Raw genomic sequence first — 27,700 nt, 5'->3', positions numbered from 1 at the left:
AGTCGGCATTCCTCAGCTCTAATTGTGTTAGACTGGAGAGAGCAAATAGTGTTCTCTGTTATGCCCTAGTTGTCTTGCATGTCCTACTCTGGTTTTTAGAGGAACCTCTATGAGATTTCAGTCAAGTGGACGCTTTCACCGACAACAGAATTGTATCCCTTGGTCCTATCGACTATATTCAGAGTCTAATGTTGGTCCTATCGTCTATATTCAGAGCATAATGTTGGTCCTATCGTCTATATTCAGAGCATAATGTTGGTCCTATCGTCTATATTCAGAGCATAATGTTGGTCCTATCGACTATATTCAGAGCATAATGTTGGTCCTATCGTCTATATTCAGAGCCTAATGTTGGTCCTATCGACTATATTCAGAACCTAATGTTGGTCCTATCGACTATATTCAGAGCCTAATGTTGGTCCTATCGACTATATTCAGAACCTAATGTTGGTCCTATCGACTATATTCAGAGCATAATGTTGGTCCTATCGTCTATATTCAGAGCCTAATGTTGGTCCTATCGACTATATTCAGAGCCTAATGTTGGTCCTATCGTCTATATTCAGAGCCTAATGTTGGTCCTATCGACTATATTCAGAGCCTAATGTTGGTCCTATCGACTATATTCAGAACCTAATGTTGGTCCTATCGACTATATTCAGAGCCTAATGTTGGTCCTATCGACTATATTCAGAGTCTAATGTTGGTCCTATCGTCTATATTCAGAGCATAATGTTGATCCTATCGACTATATTCAGAGTCTAATGTTGGTCCTATCGTCTATATTCAGAGCCTAATGTTGGTCCTATCGTCTATATTCAGAGCCTAATGTTGATCCTATCGACTATATTCAGAGTCTAATGTTGGTCCTATCGACTATATTCAGAGCATAATGTTCACATCAGAAGCCAATATTGTTGGATAATAATTAATCTGTTGTAAATGTTGATCTCTGGTGCCAATTTGAGTTAGGTCTGACACTGAGATTGTGTTTCACATGCTAATGTAACAATGCATACTTCAAGTTTACTGAAGCCATTTACCATGAACGATATGATTTAAACCACTAACTTTGTCTAATGCCATGCAGAATGTAGTCACATAAATGGCATGCATACCAACCGAGCCTATAGGTGAACATATCAGTAACACACACATCAGGACCAAAAATTGTGTGATTTAATATCAGCATCAATATAGAGAGAGATTTCAAATTAGGCCTAATTTTAATCTGAAGTGGTGTACTGTATTACACAAGAATATATTGCACATTCAACTTGGCAACACCCTCAACATTCTTTCTGAGCTGTCATTTGGATGACCTCGTCTCTTAACATTTACCATTGATTGTTAAAGCTATAGGTTATCTACCCAGGGGGCGATTGCATGAAGTACTGCATTAGAATTGGCTAAAGCAAACACAGTTCCTATTTGCCTACACCTCAGCTGACAGGCAAAACATTTTGTGACTATATCAACAATGGAGTTTTTTTTTTAGTTTTTTTTACCTTTATTTAACCAGGCAAGTCAGTTAAGAACAAATTCTTATTTTCAATGACGGCCTGGGAACAGTGGGTTAACTGCCTGTTCAGGGGCAGAACGACAGATTTGTACCTTGTCAGCTCGGGGGTTTGAACTCGCAACCTTCCGGTTACTAGTCCAACGCTCTAACCACTAGGCTACCCTGCCGCCCCATAAAACAAACACCACAATGTATTGTTTTGAGTGGTATTTTCCCTTAAATATGCTGTACTTTTTTAGTATCAATTAATTGTAGCACCAGATCAGTTTGACAGCCACCAAGCCACTGCAGAACATTTCAATTTAGGCGTGTTTAAGAGAGACGTTGAGTAGGCAAACCAATAGCCTATCAGGGCTCTCTAACCCTGTTCCTGTAGAGCTACTGTCCTGTTGGTTTTCACTTTAATTGTTAAAACCTACAGGAGGGTAGCTCTACAGGAACAGGGTTGGAGTTAAAACCTACAGGACGGTATCTCTCCAGGAACAGGGTTGGAGTTAAAACCTATAGGACGGTATCTCTCCAGGAACCGGGTTGGAGATAAAACCTACAGGAGGGGATCTCTCCAGGACCAGGGTTGGAGATGCCTGGACTAAAGTCTTTCTACAGAACATCTGGGAGTAGTGCGAAGTTGACGCTGATCTTAGGTCAGTTTTGCAATTTTCACCACTAATGGTTAAGGTTAGGATTGGGGAAGCTGAAACTTCACCCAGGAGCGTCTGACATAGTCAGTGAAGGACGTGAGGAAAGGAAAGGGTGGATTTAAACGTGTGGTGATCTTCACGGAACGGCTCTCATTAAGAAAGATTCCAGACTGGACACCTGATTCCATCAGTCGAGTTCTTCCACTAGTTACAGTTCACTGATGAGATGATTAGCAAGTTTTGTGGACACCGACACCGGTTTCACTTGTAGGTGTCAGCCACAGGAGTTTGGTGTCGCCTTTAATTGGGGAGGAAGGTAACGTCTGGAGCGGAATAGGTGGAATGGTATCAAACACATGGTTTGATGCCATTCGCTCCGTTCCAGACATTATTATGAGCCGTTCTCTCCTCAACAGCCTCCAAATTGGTGTAACGTCAATTCAATAAAAACAAATCTATACACTATCGTTCAAAAGTTTGGGGTCACTTAGAAATGTCCTTGAAGGCCAGCCTCCCGGAGTAGCCTCTTCACTGTTGATGTTGAGACTGGTGTTTTGTGGGTACTATTTAATGAAGCTTCCAGATGAGGACTTGAGAGGCGTCTGTTTCTCAAACTAGACACACTAATGTACTTGTCCTCTCACTCACTTATGCACCGGTGCCTCCCACTCCTCTTTCTATTCTGGTTAGAGACAGTTTGAGCTGTTCTGTGAAGGAAGTAGGACACAGCATTGTGTGAGATCTTAAGTTTATTGGTAATTTCTCGCATGAAATGGCCTTCATTTCTCAGAACAAGATTAGACTGATGAGTTTCAGAAGAAAGTTCTTTGTTTCTGGACATTTTGAGCCTGTAATCAAACCCACAAATTCTGATGCTCCAGATACTCAACTAGTCTAAAGAAGGACAGTTTTATTGCTTCTTTAATCAGGACAACCGTTTTCAGCTGTGCTAACATAATTGCAAAAGGGTTTTCTAATGATCAATTAACCTTTTAAAATGATAAACTTGGATTAGCTAACACAACGTGCCATTGGAACACAGGAGTGATGGTTGCTGATAATGGGCCTCTGTACAGTTAAAGTCGAAAGTTAACATACACTTAGGTTGTAGTCATTAAAACTTGTTTTTCAACCACTCCACAAATGTCTTGTTAACAAACTATAGTTTTGGCAAGTTGGTTAGGACATCTACTTTGTGCAAATACTAATTGAGTGTATGTAAACTTCTGACCTACTGGGAATGCGATGAAAGAAATAAAAGCTGAAATCATTCTCTCTACTATTATTCTGACTTTTCACATTCTTAAAATAAAGTGGTGATCCTAACTGACCTAAAACAGGGAATTTTTACTAGGATTAAATGTCAGGAATTGTGAAAAACTGAGTTTAAATGTATTTGGCTAAGGGGTATGTAAACTTCCGACTTCAACTGTAGATATTTCATAAAAAATCTGCCTTTTCCAGCTACAATTGTTAATATTGTAAATTACTATGGCTACACTATTTTTGATCAATTTTATTTTAACAAAAAATGCTTTTCTTAAAAAAAAAAACAAGGACATTTCTATGTGACCCCAAACTTTTGAACATCAGTGTTTATTTAACCAGGAAAAGCCCATTGAGTCTTTTTTTTTTTTTTTTAAGGAAGAGAGAGTTGGCCAATAAGGCAGCAGCAATCAATACCACATTTAAAACATAACATTACCACCCAAAGAAGGGTGGGTTCTTGTCTCTTGCATTGTAATATAAATCAAGAGGAGATGTGCAGTATGGTAAACTTCACCAGGGTTGGGCTCCATTTCAATTCAGAAAGTACATTCCAATTCCACATTCCACATTCCACATTCCAATTCCACATTCCAATTCCACATTCCACATTTATCATTGAAAAGAATTGAAGAAAGTTTGGAATTGGAATGCACTTCTTGAATTGAAATGGTCATTGACCCCAACCCTGGGCTACAGTGTTTACCAGTCACTAATCATGTAGCATTGATAGGGCAAAGAGAAAGAAACTAAAGGGAGTAGGAGAAGAGAACATTTAACCTCCTGGCCGCAAATTGATATTCAGATTATAGGTACACGGCATACAGGATGTGAACGAGAACCACATACCGGAATTAGAAGACATTCTGAATAAAGATCACTTACAGATAGATAGATAGATAGATATGTTACCTCTACTGTGACCTTTTACATTCGTATTGTATACATCTCCACCATACCTCCCCTCTCCACACACAGACACCTTCTCAACCCCCTTGTGGTTGCAGAGAGCCATGGGAGAGAGGGAGGGAGAGAGGGAGGGAGGGAGGGAGGGAGGGAGGGAGGGAGGGAGGGAGGAAAACGGACACCTTTCACCCACATGTCCTGGTCTGTCTGTTCGTTGCCCCTTCATCTGGACACACACACACACACACACACAGTTGGACAGGGCAGGTGCCTCTGGTGGGGTGACTGTCATGTGCCCCTAGCCTTGCTCCCTGATAAAGAATGATTCCACTACCAGGTTTGCCTATCGCCTAGTAATTCTTCAACCTAAGAAAAGGTTGGAACAGCAGACCTTGGTCTCTTTTAATCAGTTGGAAGTGAGGGTTATCTTAATCTTGTTTTAGTTTTATAGTCTTTGCTCTACAGTGTGCTTTTATTTTTTTATATTTTTTCTTTGAAGGTTCTTTAAATATGATTTCAAAAACATTTTTTTTATTATAATTATTACTTCCCTGCATGTTTTCGTGGATTCCTATCAGATATGGTTTAAGGACAATTCCATATTAACGGAATTACGCTTCGACAAAAAAAAACATTTGATTTCAAAGTTTAACAAACCATACAAGTCTATGCACAAGGACTACTTTCAACAATTTTCACTGAAAAATTTACAAAAAACTAATTTAGTGGAAGAACTGTGCCGATGCAAACTTTGGTAACGGACTAATGGTCAAATCTCCCTTAGGTTTTTAATCAAATGTATTTGTTATAGCCCTTCTTAGATCAGCTGATATCTCAAAGTGCTGTACAGAAACCCAGCCTAAAACCCCAAACAGCAAGCAATGCAGGTGTGACTCTGTTTAAAAAATCTCCTCCCAATTAAGATTAAAAGATGTCTGCAGAAAGAATGGGTTGTCAGCTATGATATGGCACCTTGAGTTTTGAAGTACATTGTGTGAAATTGATTTACACTCAGTAATTGAATTACATCATGGGTCTCTGATTTGTACTTCACAGAAATGGATAAATATGGCTATGACTGTTATTCTCCACGTGTTCCGTAGGTTTGGACATCGCAGTGACGTAGAGTGCAGCGCAGTACTAGGGCTGGGAGATATGGCCATCATATCATATATGGTATTATTCACATTTATGACGGTATTTTATGTTTTTTGATTAATGAAAGTTCTACATTTTACTTTATGAGTAGTGTGTGACCCTAGGGTGGCAACAAACATATATATTCTAAATGATTTCAATGGGTCTTTCTCCCTTCTGATTGGTTTATACTGTTCAATTCAACTTCAACCTAAAATAATTTCCTGCAATTTCCATCAATTTCTGCATTTCCTGCACTCATTTCAGATCATTTGAGAATCAAAAATACTAGGCCTTATTTTTAACCAAATGGTGCAATTGCGGTTTAGATCAAAACATTTGGGTTAACTTTTGGAATCGTGGAAATATAATGTTTATTATAATTCTATAGTTGGAATATAAAATAATAGTGGGCAATTTGAGTAGTGTTTGACATAACAATGAATGAAAATGCCACGGAGGAGTTATTGTGACAGGCTAGGAACCAAAGTGACGTTCAGTGTTTCCTAGGGGACCCTATAGTCTTTGGCTACACTACATCTTCATTCATATAGCCAACATATTCATACTTCGCCTATTCCATCTTTGATTTAAAAGATACTGTTACACGAACAACATGCTGATTTAAGCCTCCTCCAGTACAGGCATCAGGCTGTATTAGCTAGCTCAATACTTTTATTAGCTGCGATTAGCATTAGGGGCTAACACGATTTAGCCTAACTGGCTAAGAAAATACAAACTGGCTGTTTGCAGATGTAAGAAACACAAACTAATATTGTAATTATAGAACGCTTGTTGATTGATATTAAGATCAAATTGGTGACAACATCGTTGTCATCAACGTTGTTACATCTGCTGCGTTGACCAAGCAGACTGAACGAAAGTGTCTCGTGGTCGAGCAACAACACATGCGCTCCTTGACTGACAGGGGGCGGGACTAGGTCTCTGTGGAAAGGGGCGTGGCGAGAGAAAGAGCGGAGAGGGATGACTCCAGTAGCGGAGTAAACTATAAAAATGGATGTTACACACAGCGCTACACAATTTTAACAAACCAAACATTAAAATAACGTTATAGAAGGTAAAGTAAAAACCCAAACCGGTCCGTGCATAAATACCGGTGTATATAGTAAAATATGGTATACCGCCCTGTGCAGTATTGTAGAGTTTTGTGCAGTACCGTAGAGTACAGTGCAATATTCAGCACTATACCCTCTACTGTGCTCTACTGACTGTACCGCGCTCTACTGACTGTACCGTGCTCTACTGACTGTACCGCGCTCTACTGACTGTACTATGCTATTCAAACTTGTGAAACATACACTCCCGGTCAAAAGTTTGGAAACACCTACTCATTCCAGGATTTGTCTTTATTTTTACTGTTTTCTACAGAAGACATCAAAAGTATGAAATAACACATATGGAATCATGTAGTAACCAAAAAAGTGTTAAACGAATCAAAATATATTTTATACTTTGAGATTATTAAAAGTAGCCACCCTTTTGCCTTGATGACAGCTTTGCAATCTCTCTGCATTGTCTCAACCAGCTTCATGAGGCAGACTTTGCCTCTTGTCAGGCAAAGCCTCTCCTAATTCCCAGCTATGACATTTTCCCTAATTACTTATAATATCAGAGCACTGCTAAATGAACACACTGCAGACAAGGAGATGAGTGAAAGTCTCTTAAAATGTCGATTTATATTTTATAGTAGCTATTAGTTTCTTTGGTAAATGTAAACTGTAGAAAGTAGCCTAGTTCTTGTCGCAGACGGGCCAGCTCTTCGAGGCAACATGTTCATGGAATAGTGTCGGGCAGGCTCTGGAATGGACATGTATAACTTTAGACCGTCCCCTCGCCCATACCCGGGCGCGAACCAGGGACCCTCTGCGCACATCAACAACAGTCACCCACGAAGCATCGTTACCCATCGCTCCACAAAAGCCGCGGCCCTTGCAGAGCAAAGGGGAACCACTACTTCAAGGTCTCAGAGCAAAGTGACTTCACCGATTGAAACGCTATTTAGCGCGCACCACCGCTAACTAAGCTAGCTGTTTCACATCCGTTACACAAACAAACAATAAAGTAGCGCACCGCCCAAGCTTGAATGTAGTGCAACGTGCTTCAGAACACACGATGACTAGAAAGACCAGCAAAGAGGCCTCGTTCTAGTATGCATCTCAATGAATCGTTCTCCCTAAACATTGAAGTGAGACTCGGGCCTGGAATTTCATGATTTTTGGGCCATTTGCCCTTTCCAAAGGTACCTAATCTGCCAGGGCATCAAGGCCATTAACGAAAATAGCCAATTAAATTGATTGGATAACTGAAAAACAGTAGTTCTTCTGTTAAGAAAAACATAAGTGTGTGTGTGTACAAAAATAATTAGCTTACATACCTATGGGTATTGGCTACAGCCTGTCTTGTCCAGACCGATGCTGACCTGAGGGAGGAGCTTGAAATGTTGCCAGCCTTTTTAATTACATACGGTGCATTCAGAAAGTATTCAGACCCTTTCACTTTTTCAACATTTTGTTATGTTACAGCCTTATTCTAAAATGGAATATCACCCACCTTGTAATCTGAGCAGAGGCAAGTCAACATTTTAAAATACACCAAATTACCAAAAGTATGTGGACACCAGATCGTCCAACATCTCATTCCAAAATCATGGACATTAATATGGAGTTGGTCCCCCGTTTGCTGCTATAACAGCCTCCACTCTTCTGTGAAGGCTTTCCACTAGATGTTGGAACATTGCTGCTATAACAGCCTCCACTCTTCTGGGAAGGTTTTCCACTAGATGTTGGAACATTGCTGCTATAACAGCCTCCACTCTTCTGGGAAGGTTTTCCACTAGATGTTGGAACATTGCTGCTATAACAGCCTCCACTCTTCTGGGAAGGCTTTCCACTAGATGTTGGAACATTGCTGCTATAACAGCCTCCACTCTTCTGGGAAGGCTTTCCACTAGATGTTGGAACATTGCTGCTATAACAGCCTCCACTCTTCTGGGAAGGCTTTCCACTAGATGTTGGAACATTGCTGCTATAACAGCCTCCACTCTTCTGGGAAGGCTTTCCACTAGATGTTGGAACATTGCTGTGGGGATTTGCTTCCATTCAGCCACAAGAGCATTAGTGAGGTCGGGTACTGATGTTGGGCGGTTAGGCCTGGCTCGCAGTCGGCGTTCCAATTCATCCCAAAGGTGTTCGATGGGGTTAAGGTCAGGGCTCTGTGCAGGCCAGTCACGTTCTTTCACACTTAAAGTTGCGCTGGACAGTTCTTGCTGGGCAGAAATTTGACAAACTGACTTGTTGGAAAGGTGGCATCCTATGATGGTGCTACATTGAAAGCGCGCTGTGTGCGGCTGGTTGGGTTGTGTATCGGAGGACGCATGACTTTCAACCTTCGTCTCTCCCAAGCCCGTACGGGAGTTGTAGCGATGAGACAAGATAGTAGCTACTACAACAATTGGATACCATGAAATTGGGGAGAAAAAAAAAGGGGTTAAAATAAAATAAAATAATACTACTTTTGTAGATTCACAGGCTAGTGCTTTTGCTGTTCCTTACACCTGTTTGGCTCACGATTCGATAAGGAGGCGCATGGTTGCATTTCCGATGTCGGTCTTCACTTGTGGAGTACTTTGGAGCTGCGATACCCGTGAGAATGACCTGATCACGTGACCGGCATTGGCTAATAAGAATTGAGATATCTGAGCAAGCCACGTGAGCTGGGAGAAGGGAATTATAATCATTATACTCAGCCCAAGGGCACAACAGACACTTTGGTTGCAGAAGGGCATGGAATTCTGTTTTAGGGGGCATTAAGAATACTATTGTTGTCTGAATACAAGCTTGTTTTCCAACTGCATGAACGAGGCGGCAGCGTAGTGGTTAGAGCGTAGAGGTGGCAGCGTAGTGGTTAGAGCGTAGAGGTGGCAGGGTAGTGGTTTGTGCGTAGAGGTGGCAGCGTAGCCTAGTGGTTAGAGTGGAGGGGCGGCAGCGTAACCTAGTGGTTAGAGCGTAGAGGTGGCAGCGTAGCCTAGTGGTTAGAGCGTAGAGGTGGCAGCGTAGCCTAGTGGTTAGAGCGTAGAGGTGGCAGCGTAGCCTAGTGGTTAGAGCGTAGAGGTGGCAGCGTAGCCTAGTGGTTAGAGCGTAGAGGTGGCAGCGTAGCCTAGTGGTTAGAGCGTAGAGGTGGCAGCGTAGCCTAGTGGTTAGAGCGTAGAGGTGGCAGCGTAGCCTAGTGGTTAGAGCGTAGAGGTGGCAGCGTAGCCTAGTGGTTAGAGTGGAGGGGCGGCAGCGTAGCCTAGTGGTTAGAGCGTAGAGGTGGCAGCGTAGCCTAGTGGTGGCAGCGTAGCCTAGTGGTTAGAGTGGAGGGGCGGCAGGGTAGTGGTTAGAGCGTAGAGGTGGCAGCTTAGCCTAGTGGTTAGAGTGGAGGGGCGGCAGGGTAGTGGTTTGTGCGTAGAGGTGGCAGCGTAGCCTAGTGGTTAGAGTGGAGGGGCGGCAGGGTAGTGGTTAGAGCATAGAGGTGGCAGCGTAGCCTAGTGGTTAGAGTGGAGGGGCGGCAGGGTAGTGGTTAGAGCGTAGAGGTGGCAGCGTAGCCTAGTGGTTAGAGTGGAGGGGCGGCAGGGTAGTGGTTAGAGCGTAGAGGTGGCAGCGTAGCCGTGGCAGCGTAGCCTAGTGGTTAGAGTGGAGGGGCGGCAGCGCAGCCTAGTGGTTAGAGCGTAGAGGCGGCAGCGTAGCCTAGTGGTTAGAGCGTTGGACAAGTAACCGAAAGGTTGCTGGATCGAATCCCAGAGCTGACAAGGTAAAAATCTGTCTTTCTGCAGTTAGGCAGTTAACCCACTGTTCCCCGGTAGACCGTCATTGTAAATAAGAATTTGTTCTTAACTGATGTGCCTATTTAAATAAAGGTTACATTAAATACAATTTGAAAAAATGTAATTGAACAATTAAATGCATGCATGCTTTGTACTTTTCTGATGACAGGGAAACGACAGTGAAATGACAGGCAAACGACACACTTCAATGCTAACTTATTTCTTGCTTTGCCTTGACAGCCTTCCCCTGGTTTGGGATGGACATCGGCGGTACTCTGGTGAAGCTGGTCTACTTCGAGCCTAAGGACATCACGGCGGAGGAGGAACAGGAAGAGGTGGAAAACCTGAAGAGCATCCGCCGCTACTTGACCTCCAACACGGCGTACGGGAAGACGGGCGTCCGAGACGTTCACCTGGAACTGAAGAACCTGACCATGTGCGGCCGGACGGGCAACCTGCACTTCATCCGCTTCCCCACGCAGGCCATGCACCGCTTCATCCAGATGGGCAGCGACAAGAACTTCTCCAGCCTCCACACCACGCTCTGCGCCACGGGCGGAGGGGCCTACAAGTTCGAGAACGACTTCAGAACGGTGAGTGAGAGAATTAGACAACGGGTGACCTGACAACCTTGCAGCCTCATTTCTACCAGCATGTCACATGAGTAACGAAGAAAAAAAACTCTAGACAACCTTTACTCCACACAGAGACGCATACGAAGCTCTCCCTCGCCCTCCATTTGGCAAATTTGACCATAAGAGTCTGTAATACTTACTTGTTTCAAGCAGACCACCATAGTCCCTGTGCCCAAGAAAGCGAAGGTAACCTGCCTAAATGACTAACTGTAGCCATGAAGTGCTTTGAAAGGCTGGTCATGGCTCACATCAACACCATTATCCCAGAAACCCTAGACCCACTCCAATTTGAATACTGCCCAAACAGATCCACAGATGACGCAATCTCAAGTACACTACACACTGCCCTTTCCCACCTGGACAAAAGGAACACCTATGTGAGAATGCTGTTCATTGACTACAGCTCAGCATTCAACACCATAGTGCCCTCAAAGCCCATCACGAAGCTAAGGACCCTGGGACTAAACGCCTCCCTCTGCAACTGGGTCCTGCACTCCCTGACGGGCCACCCCCAGGTGGTAAGGGTAGGCAACACATCTATCATGCTAATCTTCAACACTGGGGCCCCTCAGGGGTGCATGCTTAGTCCCCTCCTGTACTCCCTGTTCACCCACGACTGAGTGGCCAAACACGACTCCAACACCATTATTAAGTTTGCTGACCACACAACGGTGGTAGGCCTTATCACCGAAAACAATGAGACCCTATAGGGAGGAGATCAGAGACTGCCAGGACAACAACCTCTCCCTCAACGTGATCAAGACAAAGGAGATGATTGTGGACTACAGGAAAAGGAGGGCTGAACACGCCCCCATTCTCATCGATGGGGCTGCAGTGTGGCGAGTCAAGAGCTTCAAGTTCCTTGGTGTCCACATCCCGAACAAGCTATCATGGTCCACTAACATACTATCATGGTCCAAACACACCAAGACAGTCGTGAAGAGGGCACGACAAAAACGTTTCCCCCTCAGGAGACTGAAAAGATTTGGCATGGGTCCTCAGATCCTCAAAACGTTCTACAGCTGCACCATCGAGAGCGTCCTGACCGGTTGCATCACCGCCTGACATGGCAACTGCTCTGCACCTGACCGTAAGGCCTACAGAGGGTAATGTGTCACTGGGGCCAAGCCTCCTGACATCAGGACCTATATACTAGCCGGTGTCAGAGGAAGGCCCAAAAGTTGTCCAAGACTCCAGTCACCTAAGCCATAGACTGTTCTCTCTGTTCCGCATGGCAAGCAGTACCAGAGTGCCAAGTCTAGGTCCAAAAGGCTCCTGAACAGCTTCTACCCCCCCAAGCATTAAGACTGCTGAACAATTAATAAAATGGCCACCCAGACTATTTGCATTGAACCCCCCCCCCCCCCCCCCCTTTGTTTTCACACTGCTGCTACTCGCTGGTTATTATCTATGCATGGTCACTTTACCCCTACCTACATGTACAAATTACTTTGACTAACCTGTACCCCTGCACATTGACTCGGTACCGGTACCCCCTGTATATAACCTCCACATTGACTCGGTACCGGTACCCCCTGTATATAGCCTCCACATTGACTCTGTACCGGTACCCCCTGTATATAACCTCCACATTGACTCGGTACCGGTACCCCCTGTATATAGTCTCATTGTTGCAATTCATTTTTTTGTTGTTGTTTATTCAGTAAATATTTTCTTAACTCTATTTTCTTTAAACTGCATTGTTGGTTAAGGGCTTGTAAGTCGGCATTTCACGGTAAGGTCTACTACACCTGTTGGTTAAGGGCTTGTAAGTCAGCATTTCACGGTAAGGTCTACTACACCTGTTGGTTAAGGGCTTGTAAGTCGGCATTTCACGGTAAGGTCTACTACACCTGTTGGTTAAGGGCTTGTAAGTCGGCATTTCACGGTAAGGTCTACTACACCTGTTGGTTAAAGGGCTTGTAAGTCGGCATTTCACGGTAAGGTCTACTACACCTGTTGGTTAAGGGCTTGTAAGTCGGCATTTCACGGTAAGGTCTACTACACCTGTTGGTTAAGGGCTTGTAAGTCGGCATTTCACGGTAAGGTCTACTACACCTGTTGGTTAAGGGCTTGTAAGTCGGCATTTCACGGTAAGGTCTACTACACCTGTTGGTTAAGGGCTTGTAAGTCGGCATTTCACGGTAAGGTCTACTACACCTGTTGGTTAAGGGCTTGTAAGTCGGCATTTCACGGTAAGGTCTACTACACCTGTTGGTTAAGGGCTTGTAAGTCGGCATTTCACGGTAAGGTCTACTACACCTGTTGGTTAAGGGCTTGTAAGTCGGCATTTCACGGTAAGGTCTACTACACCTGTTGGTTAAGGGCTTGTAAGTCGGCATTTCACGGTAAGGTCTACTACACCTGTTGGTTAAGGGCTTGTAAGTCGGCATTTCACGGTAAGGTCTACTACACCTGTTGGTTAAGGGCTTGTAAGTCGGCATTTCACGGTAAGGTCTACTACACCTGTTGGTTAAGGGCTTGTAAGTCGGCATTTCACGGTAAGGTCTACTACACCTGTTGGTTAAGGGCTTGTAAGTCGGCATTTCACGGTAAGGTCTACTACACCTGTTGGTTAAGGGCTTGTAAGTCGGCATTTCACGGTAAGGTCTACTACACCTGTTGTATTCGGCGCATGTGACTAATAGAGTTTGATTTGATTCCAGTCAAGGAAGGGTGTTCTGTGTTTGATAAGACATAGTTTTTAAAAATGTTGTCTGGACTTGAGGCCGATGCTTTACTGTACCAGTGCTGCGAAGACGAGCTGTGCTGTCAGGCACTTGGTTGTGGTGCTGACCGGCTGGGCTTCTATGTTGTCTGGCCGCAGACCTGATTTGTTTACGTAGTCAGGGTTGAGGGAGCAGGTGACTGAGGTTTTGCATCATCCTTTAATTTTCCTCACGCCTCTCTCTCTCTCTCCTCCCTCCTCTACAGATGGCTGATTTAGAGCTGTTGAAGCTGGATGAGCTTGACTGTCTGATTCACGGCCTGCTCTATGTGGACTCCGTGAGGTTCAACGGCCACCCCGAGTGCTTCTACTTTGAGAACCCGTCAGACACCCAGAACAGCGTGAAGGCACCATGCAGTCTGGCCGACCCGTTCCCTATGCTGCTGGTCAACATTGGATCTGGGGTTAGCATCCTGGCTGTGTACTCCAAAGACGACTACAAACGGGTCACCGGTACCAGGTACAGGGCACAGGGATGAACTTTAAGTTTTAAATTTTTTAAAGCCTTGCAAGGTCTGTATTTTTATGATTTCTGGTAGTGTTTAAAATCTGAAAGGTTTCAGGACAGTGCTGTTCACCAGTGCCAATTCAAATCCATTTGTTGTATTGGTTTTACATACAGTATCTACATTCTTTGACGACAGTCCGAAGTCTTTTTACTGATTATCAATGGACTGGGTTTTCCCAGTTGTGAGATGTTTTCTAGCATGTGGGGGAGTCATTGAACAGAAAGGAACTGTAAATCTTCCAAAAGCCTTTTTATTATTTTTAGTTTAGTTTTGTAAAAAAAAAGAGAGGAGAACACATACATAATGTATACATAATGTTTATTTTTTATTTCTTTATTTAACTAGGCAAGTCAGTTAAGAACAAATTCTTATTTTCAATGACGGCCAACTGCCTGTTTGGGGGAAGAAGGACAGATTTGTACCTTGTCAGCTCGGGGGTTTGAACTTGCAACCTTCCGGTTACTAGTCCAACGCTCTAACCACTAGGCTACCCTGCCGCCCCGAATGTCAACAGAGAAAAACAACAATTTACAACTCTCTTCTTTTACTACGAAGATCATTTGTTTTGGTTCTGGTTCTGGTTCTGTCCATATGTAGGTTGTTTTAGGTTGTTTTTGGTTGTTTTTGTTTGCAGGTTCAGGAATGGCTGAAGAATTGAAACATTTACCTGGAGCTAACTCTGCAAATAGCACTGCTGGGTGATTTAAAAAAAAAACATAGTCAATCAATCAATAATAGATACTGTCTGCCTGCTCATTGTACAGGGACAGTCTATATTTACCATGTTCCCTGTTACAGTAGATACAGTCTGTCTGCTCGTTGCATAGGGACAGTCTATATTTACCATGTTCCCTAGACAGTAGATACAGTCTGTCTGCTCGTTGCATAGGGACAGTCTATATTTACCATGTTCCCTAGACAGTAGATACAGTCTGTCTGCTCGTTGTTCAGGGACAGTCTATATTTACCATGTTCCCTGTTACAGTAGATACAGTCTGTCTGCTCGTTGTTCAGGGACAGTCTATATTTACCATGTTCCCTGTTACAGTAGATACAGTCTGTCTGCTCGTTGTTCAGGGACAGTCTGGTTAAGTCAGGGTTAGGTTGGGTAAAGGATAACTTGGCTGTGGTTAAGTCAGGGTTAAGTGACCGGTCCTTGGCCTTGTGACAGTTCCTGAGGGCTTTGGGTCAGCTTACAGTTCCACTGTGACCTGTTCTGTCTACCTCCACAAGCACCCCCGGTCTCAGGCTGAGGGGGGACAACCCGGTCTCAGGCTGAGGGGGGACTCCTTTTTAGGCCACTTGTATGTTCATTCAGAACCACTTTCCATGACCCTGGCACGAGGGATGAAGCCGTAACTTGAAGCATGCATGCGTGTAACTACAAAGTTTCACACATTTACGATTTGATGTCATTGCCCATTTGATGTGTTCCTGTGCCTGATGCCTTCTCTGTGTCCTCCTCTCAGTCTTGGTGGGGGTACGTTCCTGGGCCTGATCCCTTCCTCTGTGTCCTCCTCTCAGTCTTGGTGGGGGTACGTTCCTGGGCCTGATCCCTCCTCTCTGTGTCCTCCTCTCAGTCTTGGTGGGGGTACGTTCCTGGGCCTGTGCTGCCTGCTGACTGGGTGTCAGACATTTGAAGAGGCTCTGGATATGGCTAGCAGAGGCGACAGCAGCAATGTGGACAAGCTGGTGAGGGATATCTACGGAGGAGACTATGAGCGTTTTAGCCTCCAAGGATCTGCTGTGGCCTCCAGGTGAGCAAAGGACCACTCAGTACTGGAATTATACTGGATATACCATGATAACTATACTGGATATACCATGATAACTATACTGGATATACCATGATAACTATACTGGATATACCATATATATGTATATGTATATGTGTATATGTGTATATATGTATATATGTATATCTACCATGATAATATATACACTGAACAAAAATATATAAATGCAACAATTTAAAATATTGAAGGAAATCCTTTAAATGCCAAGAGTGTTTTTGGAGCTGTCATCAAGGCAAAGGGTGGCTACTTTTGAAGAATCTCAAATATTAACTTATTTTGATCTGTATAACACTTTTTTTGTTTTGTTTTTTTGGTTACTACATGATTCCATATGTGTTATTTCATAGTTTCAATGTCTTTACTACCATTTTACAATGTAGAAAATAGTCAAAAGAAAGACAAACCCTGAAATGAGTAGGTGTGTCAACGTTCGACTGGTACTGTAAGCATGTACAGTTGAAGTCGGAAGTCTACATACACTTAGGTTGGAGTCATTCAAACTCGTTTTTCAACCACTCCACAAATGTCTTGTGAACAAACTATAGTTTTGGCAAGTCGGTTAGGACATCTACTTTGTGCATGACGCAAGGTATTAACCCAACAATTGTTTACACAATTCCAGTGGGTCAGAAGTTTACATACACTAAGTTGACTGTGCCTTTAAACAGCTTGGAAAATTCCAGAAAATGATGTCAAGGCTTTAGAAGCCTCTGATAAGCTAATTGACATCATTTGAGTCAATTGGAGGTGTACCTGTGGATGTATTTCAAGGCCTACCTTCAAACTCCGTGCCTCTTTGCTTGACATCATGGGAAAATCAAAATAAATCAGCCAAGACCAGAGAAAATAAATTGTAGACCTCCACAAGTCTGGTTCATCCTTGGGAGCACTTTCAAAATGCCTGAAGGTACCACGTTCATCTGTACAAACAATAGTACGCAAGTATAAACACCATGGGACTATGCAGCTGTCATATCGCTCAGGAAGGAGACGCTTTCTGTCTCCTAGAGATGAACGTACTTTGGTGCAAGAAGTGCAAATCAATCCGAGAACAACAGAAAATGACCTTGTGAAGATGCTGGAGGAAACAGGTACAAAAGTATCTATATCCACAGTAAAACGAGTCCTATATCGGCATAACCTGAAAGGCCGCTCAGCAAGGAAGAAGCCACTGCTCCAAAACCGCCATAAAAAAGCCAGACTACGGTTTGCAACTGCACATGGGGACAAATATCGTACTTTTTGGAGAAATGCCCTCTGGTCTGATGAAACAAAATAGAACTGTTTGGCCATAATGACCATCGTTATGTTTGGAGGAAAAAGGGGAAGGCTTGCAAGCCGAAGAACACCATCTCAACCGTGAAGCACGGGGGTGGCAATATCATGTTGTGGGGGTGCTTTGCTGCAGTAGGGACTAGTGCACTTCACTTGTGGAAGGCTACCCGAAATGTTTGACCCAAGTTAAACAATATAAAAGGCAATGCTACCGAATACTAATTGAGTGTATGTAAATGTCTGACCCACTGGGAATGTGATGAAAGAAATAAAAGCTGAAATAAATCATTCTCTCTACTATTATTCTGACATTTCACATTCTTAAAATAAAGTGGTGATCCTAAGACAGTTAATATTTACTAGGATTAAATATTAGGAGTTGTGAAAAACTGAGTTTAAATATATTTGGCCAAGGTGTATGTAAACTTCCAACTTCAACTATGTATGTATGTATGTATGTATGTATGTAATGTAATGTAACGTAACCATAAATGTAATTGTTATGTTAGTTACTGAACTGTAGAAGCACATAGATATAAGCTATTGCCACACAGTACAAGGTGCAATGTAGGTTAAGTAACTGTCTTTTGTCCCAGAAGGGATCTATATCACTGGCCTTGTTTTATGATGTTCAATTCTCTATTAATTCTAAACAAAACTCGTAATGGTATCGTTTTTAAATTTTAAAGAAGAATTTGTTCATTCCTAATAGAAGTTCTCGTGATTTCTTATGTTATGCTGTTTGTTATTTTAACACAGCTTTGGCCACATGATGAGTAAACAGAAACGAGACTCCATCAGCAAAGAGGACCTGGCCCGGGCTATGCTGGTCACCATCACCAATAACATCGGTTCCATCGCACGCATGTGTGCCGTCAACGAGGTCATCGCACAAACATTCTCCCTGCAGTTTGCGTTTTATATTAATATTCAGTCACTTACTTCATGTTTTCAGGAGAAGTAGTTGTCTAAAGGGCTTATTTGCATTTACACTTTTCTTACATCCGAGTCATTTTAGTCAGTTATCCAGAGTGACTTAAGATGAATACACTAAGGTAGTGTAACCGGTGTGAAATGGCTAGCTAGTTAGCGGTGGTGCGCTAGTAGCGTTTCAATCGATGACGTCACTCACTCCGAGACCTTGGAAGTAGTTGTTTCTGTAAGAGCTGCGGGTTTTGTGGAGCGATAGATAACGATGCTTCGTGGGAGGCAGTTGATGACGTGTTCAGGTGGTCCCTGGTTCGAGCCCAGGTTTGGGGGGGGGGGCAAGGAGAGGAACGGAAAGCAATACTGTTACAGTAGCTAGGTGAGACAACCACATTTCAGTCTTTTTTTTGGCTGGTTTTCTGTATGCTTTCAGCTTCTTTAGTGTTTCCATGGTGATCAAGCAGCATTGTACAGGGCTTTGAAAGCGCACCGAACTTCAGCTCCGCCACCACCATCTGGCCCGTAGACCTTTTTCCAAAAGCGTGAACTACGGTATAGAATTACTCTATTGCCGAGCAACAATGTTTTAGTGTCCGTGATCTCTCTCTTATAGTGATAGCTCTGACAAGAGGCCAAGAGGCCCGACACATAAGCTTGAATAAAATAAGTGATACTTAGCAAAGAGTCGTGTGTAGGTTTCTCTTTTATTTGACGTTCCCACACACCTGCTACAAGATCACTCCGATGTGGGGCTGCTTTAAAAATCAATTAAAAATAAAAGTGTCAGTGATCGTACAGACAGGACAGATACTGTACCAGCTGACTTCCTTCTCTGCTCTGGCCTTGTACCGTTGATAACAGGGGAAGTACAGCAGACTCCTGTCTTTTAGCTCCACTTTGTGGTAATCATGAGTACTTATTTGTATCCCCATTGGTTGTTGGTATTTTATTAGGATCCCCATTGGCTGTTGGTGTTTTATTAGGATCCCCATTGGCTGTTGGTATGTTATTAGGATCCCCATTGGCTGTTGGTATTTTATTAGGATCTCCATTGGCTGTTGGTATTTTATTAGGATCCCCATTGGCTGTTGGTATTTTATTAGGATCCCCATTGGCTGTTGGTATTTTATTAGGATCCCCATTGGCTGTTGGTATTTTATTAGGATCCCCATTGGCTGTTGCAAAAGCAGCAGCTACTCTTCCTGGGGTCCACATGAAACATGACATGATACAGAACATTAATAGACAAGAACAGCTCAAGGACAGAACTACATAAATACATTTAAAAAAAACAGTGTTTCTGGAGTTCTGTTATGAACTGTATATTGATCTTCTCTGCATGTTTTGGATACATTCTATTTTTTTAACATTTAAATTGATGCCAGTACTATGACATTTTTCACTTTCAGAAAATCGAGAGAGTTGTGTTTGTTGGGAATTTCTTACGGATCAACACCGTGTCTACTAAGCTGCTGGCCTACGCCATGGACTTCTGGTCCAAGGGACAACTGAAGGCCCTGTTCCTAGAGCACGAGGTACAACGCTCGATTTGAGTTGGAAGCTTTAGAGTCTGTCAGACTGAATGTAAACAAAGTTGTCAACTCTACCCCCCCAAAGCTCCCAGAGTTCATAATCGTAATTTGAGTATTAGTAATAATACTATATTTACCACGTTGTATGTTTTCTGTAGGGATATTTTGGCGCGGTTGGGGCATTCCTGGAGCTGCTAAAGTCGTCTGAGGAGCCATGATGATATGCCAATGTCACCCCTCAAGAAGCTGCCGAGAAGCCGCCACAGGAAACTGGAAAAAGCCATTTTAATAATTTAACTCTAAATATCTTTGAACTATTTGTCTCTAAAATCCCCTCAAATAGAGGTTTTATTAATAAAGCTAATGTAATGTCTCACGTCATGAACCCTGTGTGGCAGGTAAGCGCTAAGGGTCACAGAGACTGTGTTAGTTTCTTGGTACTTACTGTGTGTAAATATCTATTCTCGTAGTTCTAGAGTGCACTAAAGCCAAAACCTGCTGAGTCTCCAGTCTTCGGTATGGAGGAAAGGGAGTTTCTCTCAACATATGAATATTGCCTTGTCTGCTGCTGTTCTGTCCATCTTTGTGAAAAAGGCCAATGGGGGGAGGGGGGGGGGGGGGGGGGGGGTTGGTGGTGTAGTTCTATTTGTATCAAATGAAGGGACCAAAGAGGCTGATTCATCATAATTGACTGGCCCTTTTTAATTCAGCATGTCACAACGAGGGTCCACTCTCCTGTTGCTTGTGGCACATTCATCATAGCTTTATTAACGCATCATGGGTAACATATGGGGTGTTATAAACCCTTGGTTCACCAGCCTCCTCAAACTCTCTAGTCTCTTTTTAGTGATGAAGTTGTGTTGGTACGTCTGTCAGGTTAAGATATATGTTATGAATCTAGATACTTTGGTTATTTTGAGATGCTGCACTACGAGTCCAGTACAAGTATCCACTTCTGTTCGTTTCACACTTGCCTATCTCACTAATAAAGTGTGCCCTATCTTCTCCAAACCCCGGACCATGATGACACCCCTCTACAGCCAGTGGTGATGTCTAGTGTTTTGAATTGCCTAGTAAGGACTGTTTTGTGGTGTTTTGTCTAACGTAGTTGTAAGAAAGGTACATAACTACTGGCAGCAGTTTGTCTACATAGTGATTTTTTTTAAAGTATTTTATGTCGGTGTGGGAGTTCCTCACCCAGTGCGACGGGTTCATTTACCTGCAGTTTGGACAGGACATCTCTATTTTGGCACCCAAAGCAATTCCCATAGCTGCTATCAATTTTCTTGTTTTATACATCAGTTAAAGCTATTCAATGTGAATGTGCTTGTCGCTAGAATATTGAAGGACCACCACACTAGACATGATTTACCTGTTGGCTTAGGTATTTCAAACGGCAGCAATAACTGGGCAGCAAGTAGTCAAAGAAGCATCCCATTTATTGCGTCCATCATAATGGCCTCCGCACCTCCTCTGTTAGAATCCAATGTCTCAACCTTTGCTATTATGACATCACAGAATGTTCTGTTCTTTTTTTTTTTTTTTTGCCTTCCTCCTCTCCCTGTTGGTTAATGACCTCCGCCTATCAGGTGGCACCGTTGTCAAACTGGGTAGCAGTTTACTTACTGGCTACTCTGTGCCACCCACTTCGCACCTCAAACTTGTTTTGTTGCCTTTTTAGTTTTTAGTAGAACTATGATTCCGTGCCCTACGGTCTCTTTTTGTTTTCTTCTTCATGTAAAGTGTTTATGATTCAGTGTTGTTTTGTGAAGGCTTCAGTTAGGCCTATGTGAAGTCAGTCTCACTGCAACATGGGGTTTAGTCGGGTTAGTAGATGGTATCATTCAACTCCATGGGATTCTGACTTGATTTCATAAAGATCTTTTTGTGAGGGGGGGGGGTGATTTTTCAAATGTTCATGTTGTGGTTTTCTGTATTGTTTGTAGCTTTTGGCTCAGTTATTACAAGCATCCCCTGTTCATATTTGCATGCATGCTCTTGTGAAAGTGACAATAGGCCTTGGTACTAGTCTGGATCAATGGTTAAATTTGGGATTACCATTTCAATATTTATGAGATTTGTATATTATATTTACCCCCAATAGCAGGTCCCAATTTACATGATATTTATTGAAGTGTAATAACTACTGATATGTTGAAACACCTCAAGCGTCAGTAACTGACGTCCTGTAAAGATGCGTCAGTAACTGACGTCCTGTAAAGATGCGTCAGTAACTGACGTCCTGTAAAGATGCGTCAGTAACTGACGTCCTGTAAAGATGCGTCAGTAACTGACGTCCTGTAAAGATGCGTCAGTAACTGACGTCCTGTAAAGATGCGTCAGTAACTGACGTCCTGTAAAGATGCGTCAGTAACTGACGTCCTGTAAAGATGCGTCAGTAACTGACGTCCTGTAAAGATGCGTCAGTAACTGACGTCCTGTAAAGATGCGTCAGTAACTGACGTCCTGTAAAGATGCGTCAGTAACTGACGTCCTGTAAAGATGCGTCAGTAACTGACGTCCTGTAAAGATGCGTCAGTAACTGACGTCCTGTAAAGATGCGACAGTAACTGACGTCCTGTAAAGATGCGTCAGTAACTGACGTCCTGTAAAGATGCGTCAGTAACTGACGTCCTGTAAAGATGCGTCAGTAACTGACGTCCTGTAAAGATGCGTCAGTAACTGACGTCCTGCAAAGATGCGTCAGTAACTGACGTCCTGCAAAGATGCGTCAGTAACTGACGTCCTGTAAAGATGCGTCAGTAACTGACGTCCTGTAAAGATGCGTCAGTAAATGACGTCCTGTAAAGATGCGTCAGTAACTGACGTCCTGTAAAGATGCGTCAGTAACTGACGTCCTGTAAAGATGCGTCAGTAACTGACGTCCTGTAAAGATGCGTCAGTAACTGACGTCCTGTAAAGATGCGTCAGTAACTGACGTCCTGTAAAGATGCGTCAGTAACTGACGTCCTGTAAAGATGCGTCAGTAACTGACGTCCTGTAAAGATGCGACAGTAACTGACGTCCTGTAAAGATGCGTCAGTAACTGACGTCCTGTAAAGATGCGTCAGTAACTGACGTCCTGTAAAGATGCGTCAGTAACTGACGTCCTGTAAAGATGCGTCAGTAACTGACGTCCTGTAAAGATGCGTCAGTAACTGACGTCCTGTAAAGATGCGTCAGTAACTGACGTCCTTGTGCTGTGAGGTAACATTACGTAAAGACGTTTCTCTGTACTTACAAACCTCACATTTCCTGCCAAGTTAAATTGAGTGAAGTTAAAATAAAGTTGTTGTTTTGTTTTCTTTTTTTTGCATCAATGTATTAGACACTCCCGAAGACGACCTTACAAGTCTGGTATTGAAGCATTGTGAATACATGCCTGCCGTTCAAGTCAGTTTTCAGTATGTTAGCCTGGCTCAATGTGAAGCTCGTCTTCCTCTAGTGTTTACATAGTGTACGCATCTCGTGAATTGGAGCCATCAAAATCTGTATTATGAAAGGAGCTCTGTTTGTACAAGGAATATTACTTGCCACAGCACAAGGACATTTGCCTCATGCATCTGCTTTACGCCCATGATAAGGCTCTATTGAGTGATTTAGCGTTAAAGCAAAATCCTCAGAGGTATCTCTTGACCCTCGTTAGTGAACAGGAGAAGCCTTAGTGGTATCTCTTGACCCTCGTTAGTGAACAGGAGAAGCCTTAGTGGTATCCCCTGACCCTCGTTAGTGAACAGGAGAAGCCTTAGTGGTATCCCTTGACCCTCGTTAGTTAGTGTTAATGAACAGGAGAAGCCTTAGTGGTATCCCTTGACCTTCGTTAGTTAGTGTTAATGAACAGGAGAAGCCTTAATGGTATCCCTTGACCCTCGTTAGTGAACAGGAGAAGCCTTAGTGGTATCCCCTGACCCTCGTTAGTGAACAGGAGAAGCCTTAGTGGTATCCCTTGACCCTCGTTAGTTAGTGTTAATGAACAGGAGAAGCCTTAGTGGTATCCCTTGACCTTCGTTAGTTAGTGTTAATGAACAGGAGAAGCCTTAATGGTATCCCTTGACCCTCGTTAGTGAACAGGAGAAGCCTTAGTGGTATCCCTTGACCCTCGTTAGTGAACAGGAGAAGCCTTAGTGGTATCCCTTGACCCTCGTTAGTGAACAGGAGAAGCCTTAGTGGAATCCCTTGACCCTCGTTAGTGAACAGGAGAAGCCTTAGTGGAATCCCTTGACCCTCGTTAGTGAACAGGAGAAGCCTTAGTGGTATCCCCTGACCCTCGTTAGTGAACAGGAGAAGCCTTAGTGGTATCCCTTGACCCTCGTTAGTGAACAGGAGAAGCCTTAGTGGTATCCCTTGACCCTTGTTAGTGAACAGGAGAAGCCTTAGTGGTATCCCTTGACCCTCGTTAGTGAACAGGAGAAGCCTTAGTGGTATCCCTTGACCCTCGTTAGTGAACAGGAGAAGCCTTAGTGGTATCCCTTGACCCTCGTTAGTGAACAGGAGAAGCCTTAGTGGAATCCCCTGACCCTCGTTAGTGAACAGGAGAAGCCTTAGTGGAATCCCTTGACCCTCGTTAGTGAACAGGAGAAGCCTTAGTGGTATCCCTTGACCCTCGTTAGTGAACAGGAGAAGCCTTAGTGGTATCCCTTGACCCTCGTTAGTGAACAGGAGAAGCCTTAGTGGTATCCCTTGACCCTCGTTAGTTAGTGTTAGTGAACAGGAGAAGCCTTAGTGGTATCCCCTGACCCTCGTTAGTGAACAGGAGAAGCCTTAGTGGTATCCCTTGACCCTCGTTAGTGAACAGGAGAAGCCTTAGTGGTATCCCTTGACCCTCGTTAGTTAGTGTTAGTGAACAGGAGAAGCCTTAGTGGTATCCCCTGACCCTCGTTAGTGTTAGTGAACAGGAGTTTAGTCCCTGGTAAAGATCAGAGAACATGGCTATAGAGTAGCTTCTGTATTCATCTATTTTATGTTCTAGCAATGCTGCAAATTCTGCCAATAACTCCAAAACAAGCAAGTGATTTGGTTGTTTAAAGCTTTTGTTTTGTGATCTTAAGAATTATGCAAACTGGTTTGTCTTTTGATCTGAGAATCCTTTTTTTTGTGTTTTTTTGTTCTTGATTAAGTTTCTTCTGCTGATATTTAAACAACAGCATCTATAGTCTGGAAAGCTTTATGGGATGGAGCTTTTATCACTGATCTGATAGGATGGACCTTTTATCACTCTGATCTGATAGGATGGACCTTTTTATCACTGATCTGATAGGATGGACCTTTTTATTATGTCGATCTGAATGTACTGTACCTGTAAATATATCCGCCAGAAATCCTTCTGCTAATGCAATGTCTAACCTCTTTACTGTGTGTAAGGCTACGTTCACACAGGTTGCCCAATTCTGATCTCTTGCCCAATCAGATCAGATCTTTTGCCAATATTGGGGCCAAAAGATCAGAATTGGGCATCCTGTGTAAATGCAACTTAAGACAAATGACAAGAAAAGGAACACTGGAAATATGCTGTCACAATGTGTGTTCTGGAATGTAAGTTATTTTCTGAAAGGAATACATTTGTGAAGCTATTAAGATGTGTTGATTGGTGATTATTGATGCTGTCAGGGGGGGGGGGGGGGGGGGGGGGGGGGGGGAATTATTTAACTAGGCAAGACGGTTAAGAACAAATTCTTATTTACAGTGAAGGTCTACCCTGTCCAAATCCTAACCTGGACGATGCTGGGTTTGGTGATTCTTGATGCTGTCAGGGAGAGAGGGGGATTGGTGATTTTTGATGCTGTCAGGGAGAGGGGGGGGATTGGTGATGCTGTCAGGGAGAGGAAGGATTGGTGATGCTGTCAGGGAGAGGGGGAGGGTGGTGATTCTTGATTCTGTCAGGGAGAGAAGGAGGTTGGTGATTCTTGATGCTGTCAGGGAGAGGGGGAGGTTGGTGATTCTTGATGCTGTCAGGGAGAGGGGGAGGTTGGTGATTCTTGATGCTGTCAGGGAGAGGGGGAGGTTGGTGATTCTTGATGCTGTCAGGGAGAGGGGGAGGGTGGTGATTCTTGATGCTGTCAGGGAGAGGGGGGATTGGTGATGCTGTCAGGGAGAGGGGGGATTGGTGATGCTGTCAGGGAGAGGGGGAGGGTGGTGATTCTTGATGCTGTCAGGGAGAGGGGGAGGGTGGTGATTCTTGATGCTGTCAGGGAGAGGGGGAGGTTGGTGATTCTTGATGCTGTCAGGGAGAGGGGGAGGTTGGTGATTCTTGATGCTGTCAGGGAGAGGGGGAGGGTGGTGATTCTTGATTCTGTCAGGGAGAGAAGGAGGTTGGTGATTCTTGATGCTGTCAGGGAGAGGGGGAGGGTGGTGATTCTTGATGCTGTCAGGGAGAGGGGGAGGGTGGTGATTCTTGATGCTGTCAGGGAGAGGGGGAGGTTGGTGATTCTTGGTAAGGTTTGTAGTGATAATAGGAGACGTGAGTGTTGCCATAGTAATCTGAATATATCTGCATCTTTTTTTCCTTCTGTTTTTCTACATTTCTGTTTTTTGGTCTTTGGGATATCTAGTCTCACATTTATGTACGCATACAGTAGTTGACATTCTGGTTAAGCTCTGAGTTGGCCAGATAAATCAATGCCGTAACAGAAAATGATTATACACTGTACGAAACATTAGGAACACCTCCCTTTGCCCTCAGGACCGCCTCAGTTCATCAGCGACATTAACTATATGGTGTTGAAAGCGTTCCCCAGGGATGCTGGCCCATGTTGACTCCAACGCTACCCACAGTTGTGTCAAGTTGGCTGGGATGTCCTTTGGGTTTGTGGACCATTCTTGATACACACTGGAAACTGTTGAGTGTGAAGAACCCAGCAGCGTTGCAGTTCTTGACACACTCAAACTGGTGCGCCTCGCACCTACTACCATACCCTGTTCAAAGGCACAAATATTTAGTCTAGCCCATTCACCCTCTGAATGGCACACGTACACAAGCCAGGTTTAAATTTTCAAGGTTTTGTAAATCCTTCTTTAAGCCTGTCTCCTCCCCCTTCAACTACACTGATTGAAGTGGATTTAACAGGTGATGTCATTGTTAAGAGCCTCACCACGTGGTCTGAACGTTAACATGCATCACTTGCAGTACAGTTTTGGAAAGGACCTTATTTTTCACATAAGCAAGAAATCATTCAAATAAAAAGGTTAAAGGCCCAGTGCAATTAATTGTGTTTTTCCCCCCATGTGTTATATGCTGTATATTTCCACACTGAGGTTGGAATAATACCTTGAAAATGATAAATGCCCTTTAAGGTGTAAACTGTTTGAAAAGTCTGCATGAAATGTCTGCTTGTTTTAGTGAGATTGAGTTTTGGCCTGAATGGACCAATGAGAAAGCATTCTAAACCTTTCTGCCAATAACAGCTAGTTTTCCGTTTTCACCTCCCCACTCAAACCACTCCATGCTAAATTCTTGCTTGAGAAATGGCTCTTTGCTAAGAAGCTAATTAAAAATAAAAAAATAAATACCATTTGGATTGAAATCAATCACAGTAAGGTATTTAAATGTTACCCAGAATTGATTTGATATTGAGATATAAAATAAAAGACTGCTTTGGATTTTTTAAATTACAACACACTGGGTTAGGGTTCCCACATGACCATAACAGTGCTTGTTTTTGGATGACATGCTCCGAACACCTGTGTATAACAGAGGAAGGTCACTTATTTAAAATACTGTTGGTTGTAACTGTTTAAATCGGGTAAAACGGTTTACAGTAAGTGTTAATTTCGTATTTGTGAAATAATTTTGATGCGATGTGAAAGTAGAGGACTTTATATTTCCAAAACCGTATTGCAAAGCGAGGATTAATAAAGTTTTCTAATTAAACAGCGCATGGGATTGTAGTTGACACGGTCCCAGCTGCGGGCGATACTTACGGCTGAGAATCCCAGGGAGTGTCTCATTGGACTCTCCGGATCAGGGTTTCCCTGGCGCATCAACTCATCAAGCTTTGATTATTTGAA

At 43.4% G+C, this 27,700-nt stretch overlaps 1 protein-coding gene and 1 long non-coding RNA gene across 3 annotated transcripts in view; one reads left to right on the top strand and one right to left on the bottom strand.

Moving 5' to 3' along the window:
- LOC110499498 (pantothenate kinase 3) overlaps positions 1-20,077 on the top strand; it is a 36,836-nt gene extending 16,759 nt beyond the window's left edge. The window contains exons 2-7 of one of the 2 annotated variants that reach the window (XM_090213136.1): positions 10,535-10,887; positions 13,864-14,117; positions 15,747-15,923; positions 17,997-18,120; positions 19,574-19,699; positions 19,855-20,077. In XM_090213136.1, coding sequence (XP_090069262.1) covers positions 10,535-10,887; positions 13,864-14,117; positions 15,747-15,923; positions 17,997-18,120; positions 19,574-19,699; positions 19,855-19,914 — 1,094 coding nt within the window. In that variant the 3' untranslated portion in view covers positions 19,915-20,077. Of the gene's footprint in view, positions 1-10,534; positions 10,888-13,863; positions 14,118-15,635; positions 15,924-17,996; positions 18,121-19,573; positions 19,700-19,854 lie in introns of both variants that reach the window. The other variant, XM_036956370.2, reaches the window with a different exon arrangement.
- Positions 1-27,700, bottom strand: part of LOC118942075 (uncharacterized) — a 784,985-nt gene that overhangs the window by 192,390 nt on the left and 564,895 nt on the right. The gene's annotated exons all lie outside the window — the stretch shown is intronic.

The sequence above is a fragment of the Oncorhynchus mykiss genome, chromosome 20 (genome assembly GCF_057628025.1).
Source record: "Oncorhynchus mykiss isolate SJ-2025 chromosome 20, ASM5762802v1, whole genome shotgun sequence".
Classification (NCBI taxonomy): domain Eukaryota; kingdom Metazoa; phylum Chordata; class Actinopteri; order Salmoniformes; family Salmonidae; genus Oncorhynchus; species Oncorhynchus mykiss.
Note: the sequence above shows the minus strand (reverse complement) of the source record. Positions and strands in the feature narration are given on the sequence as shown.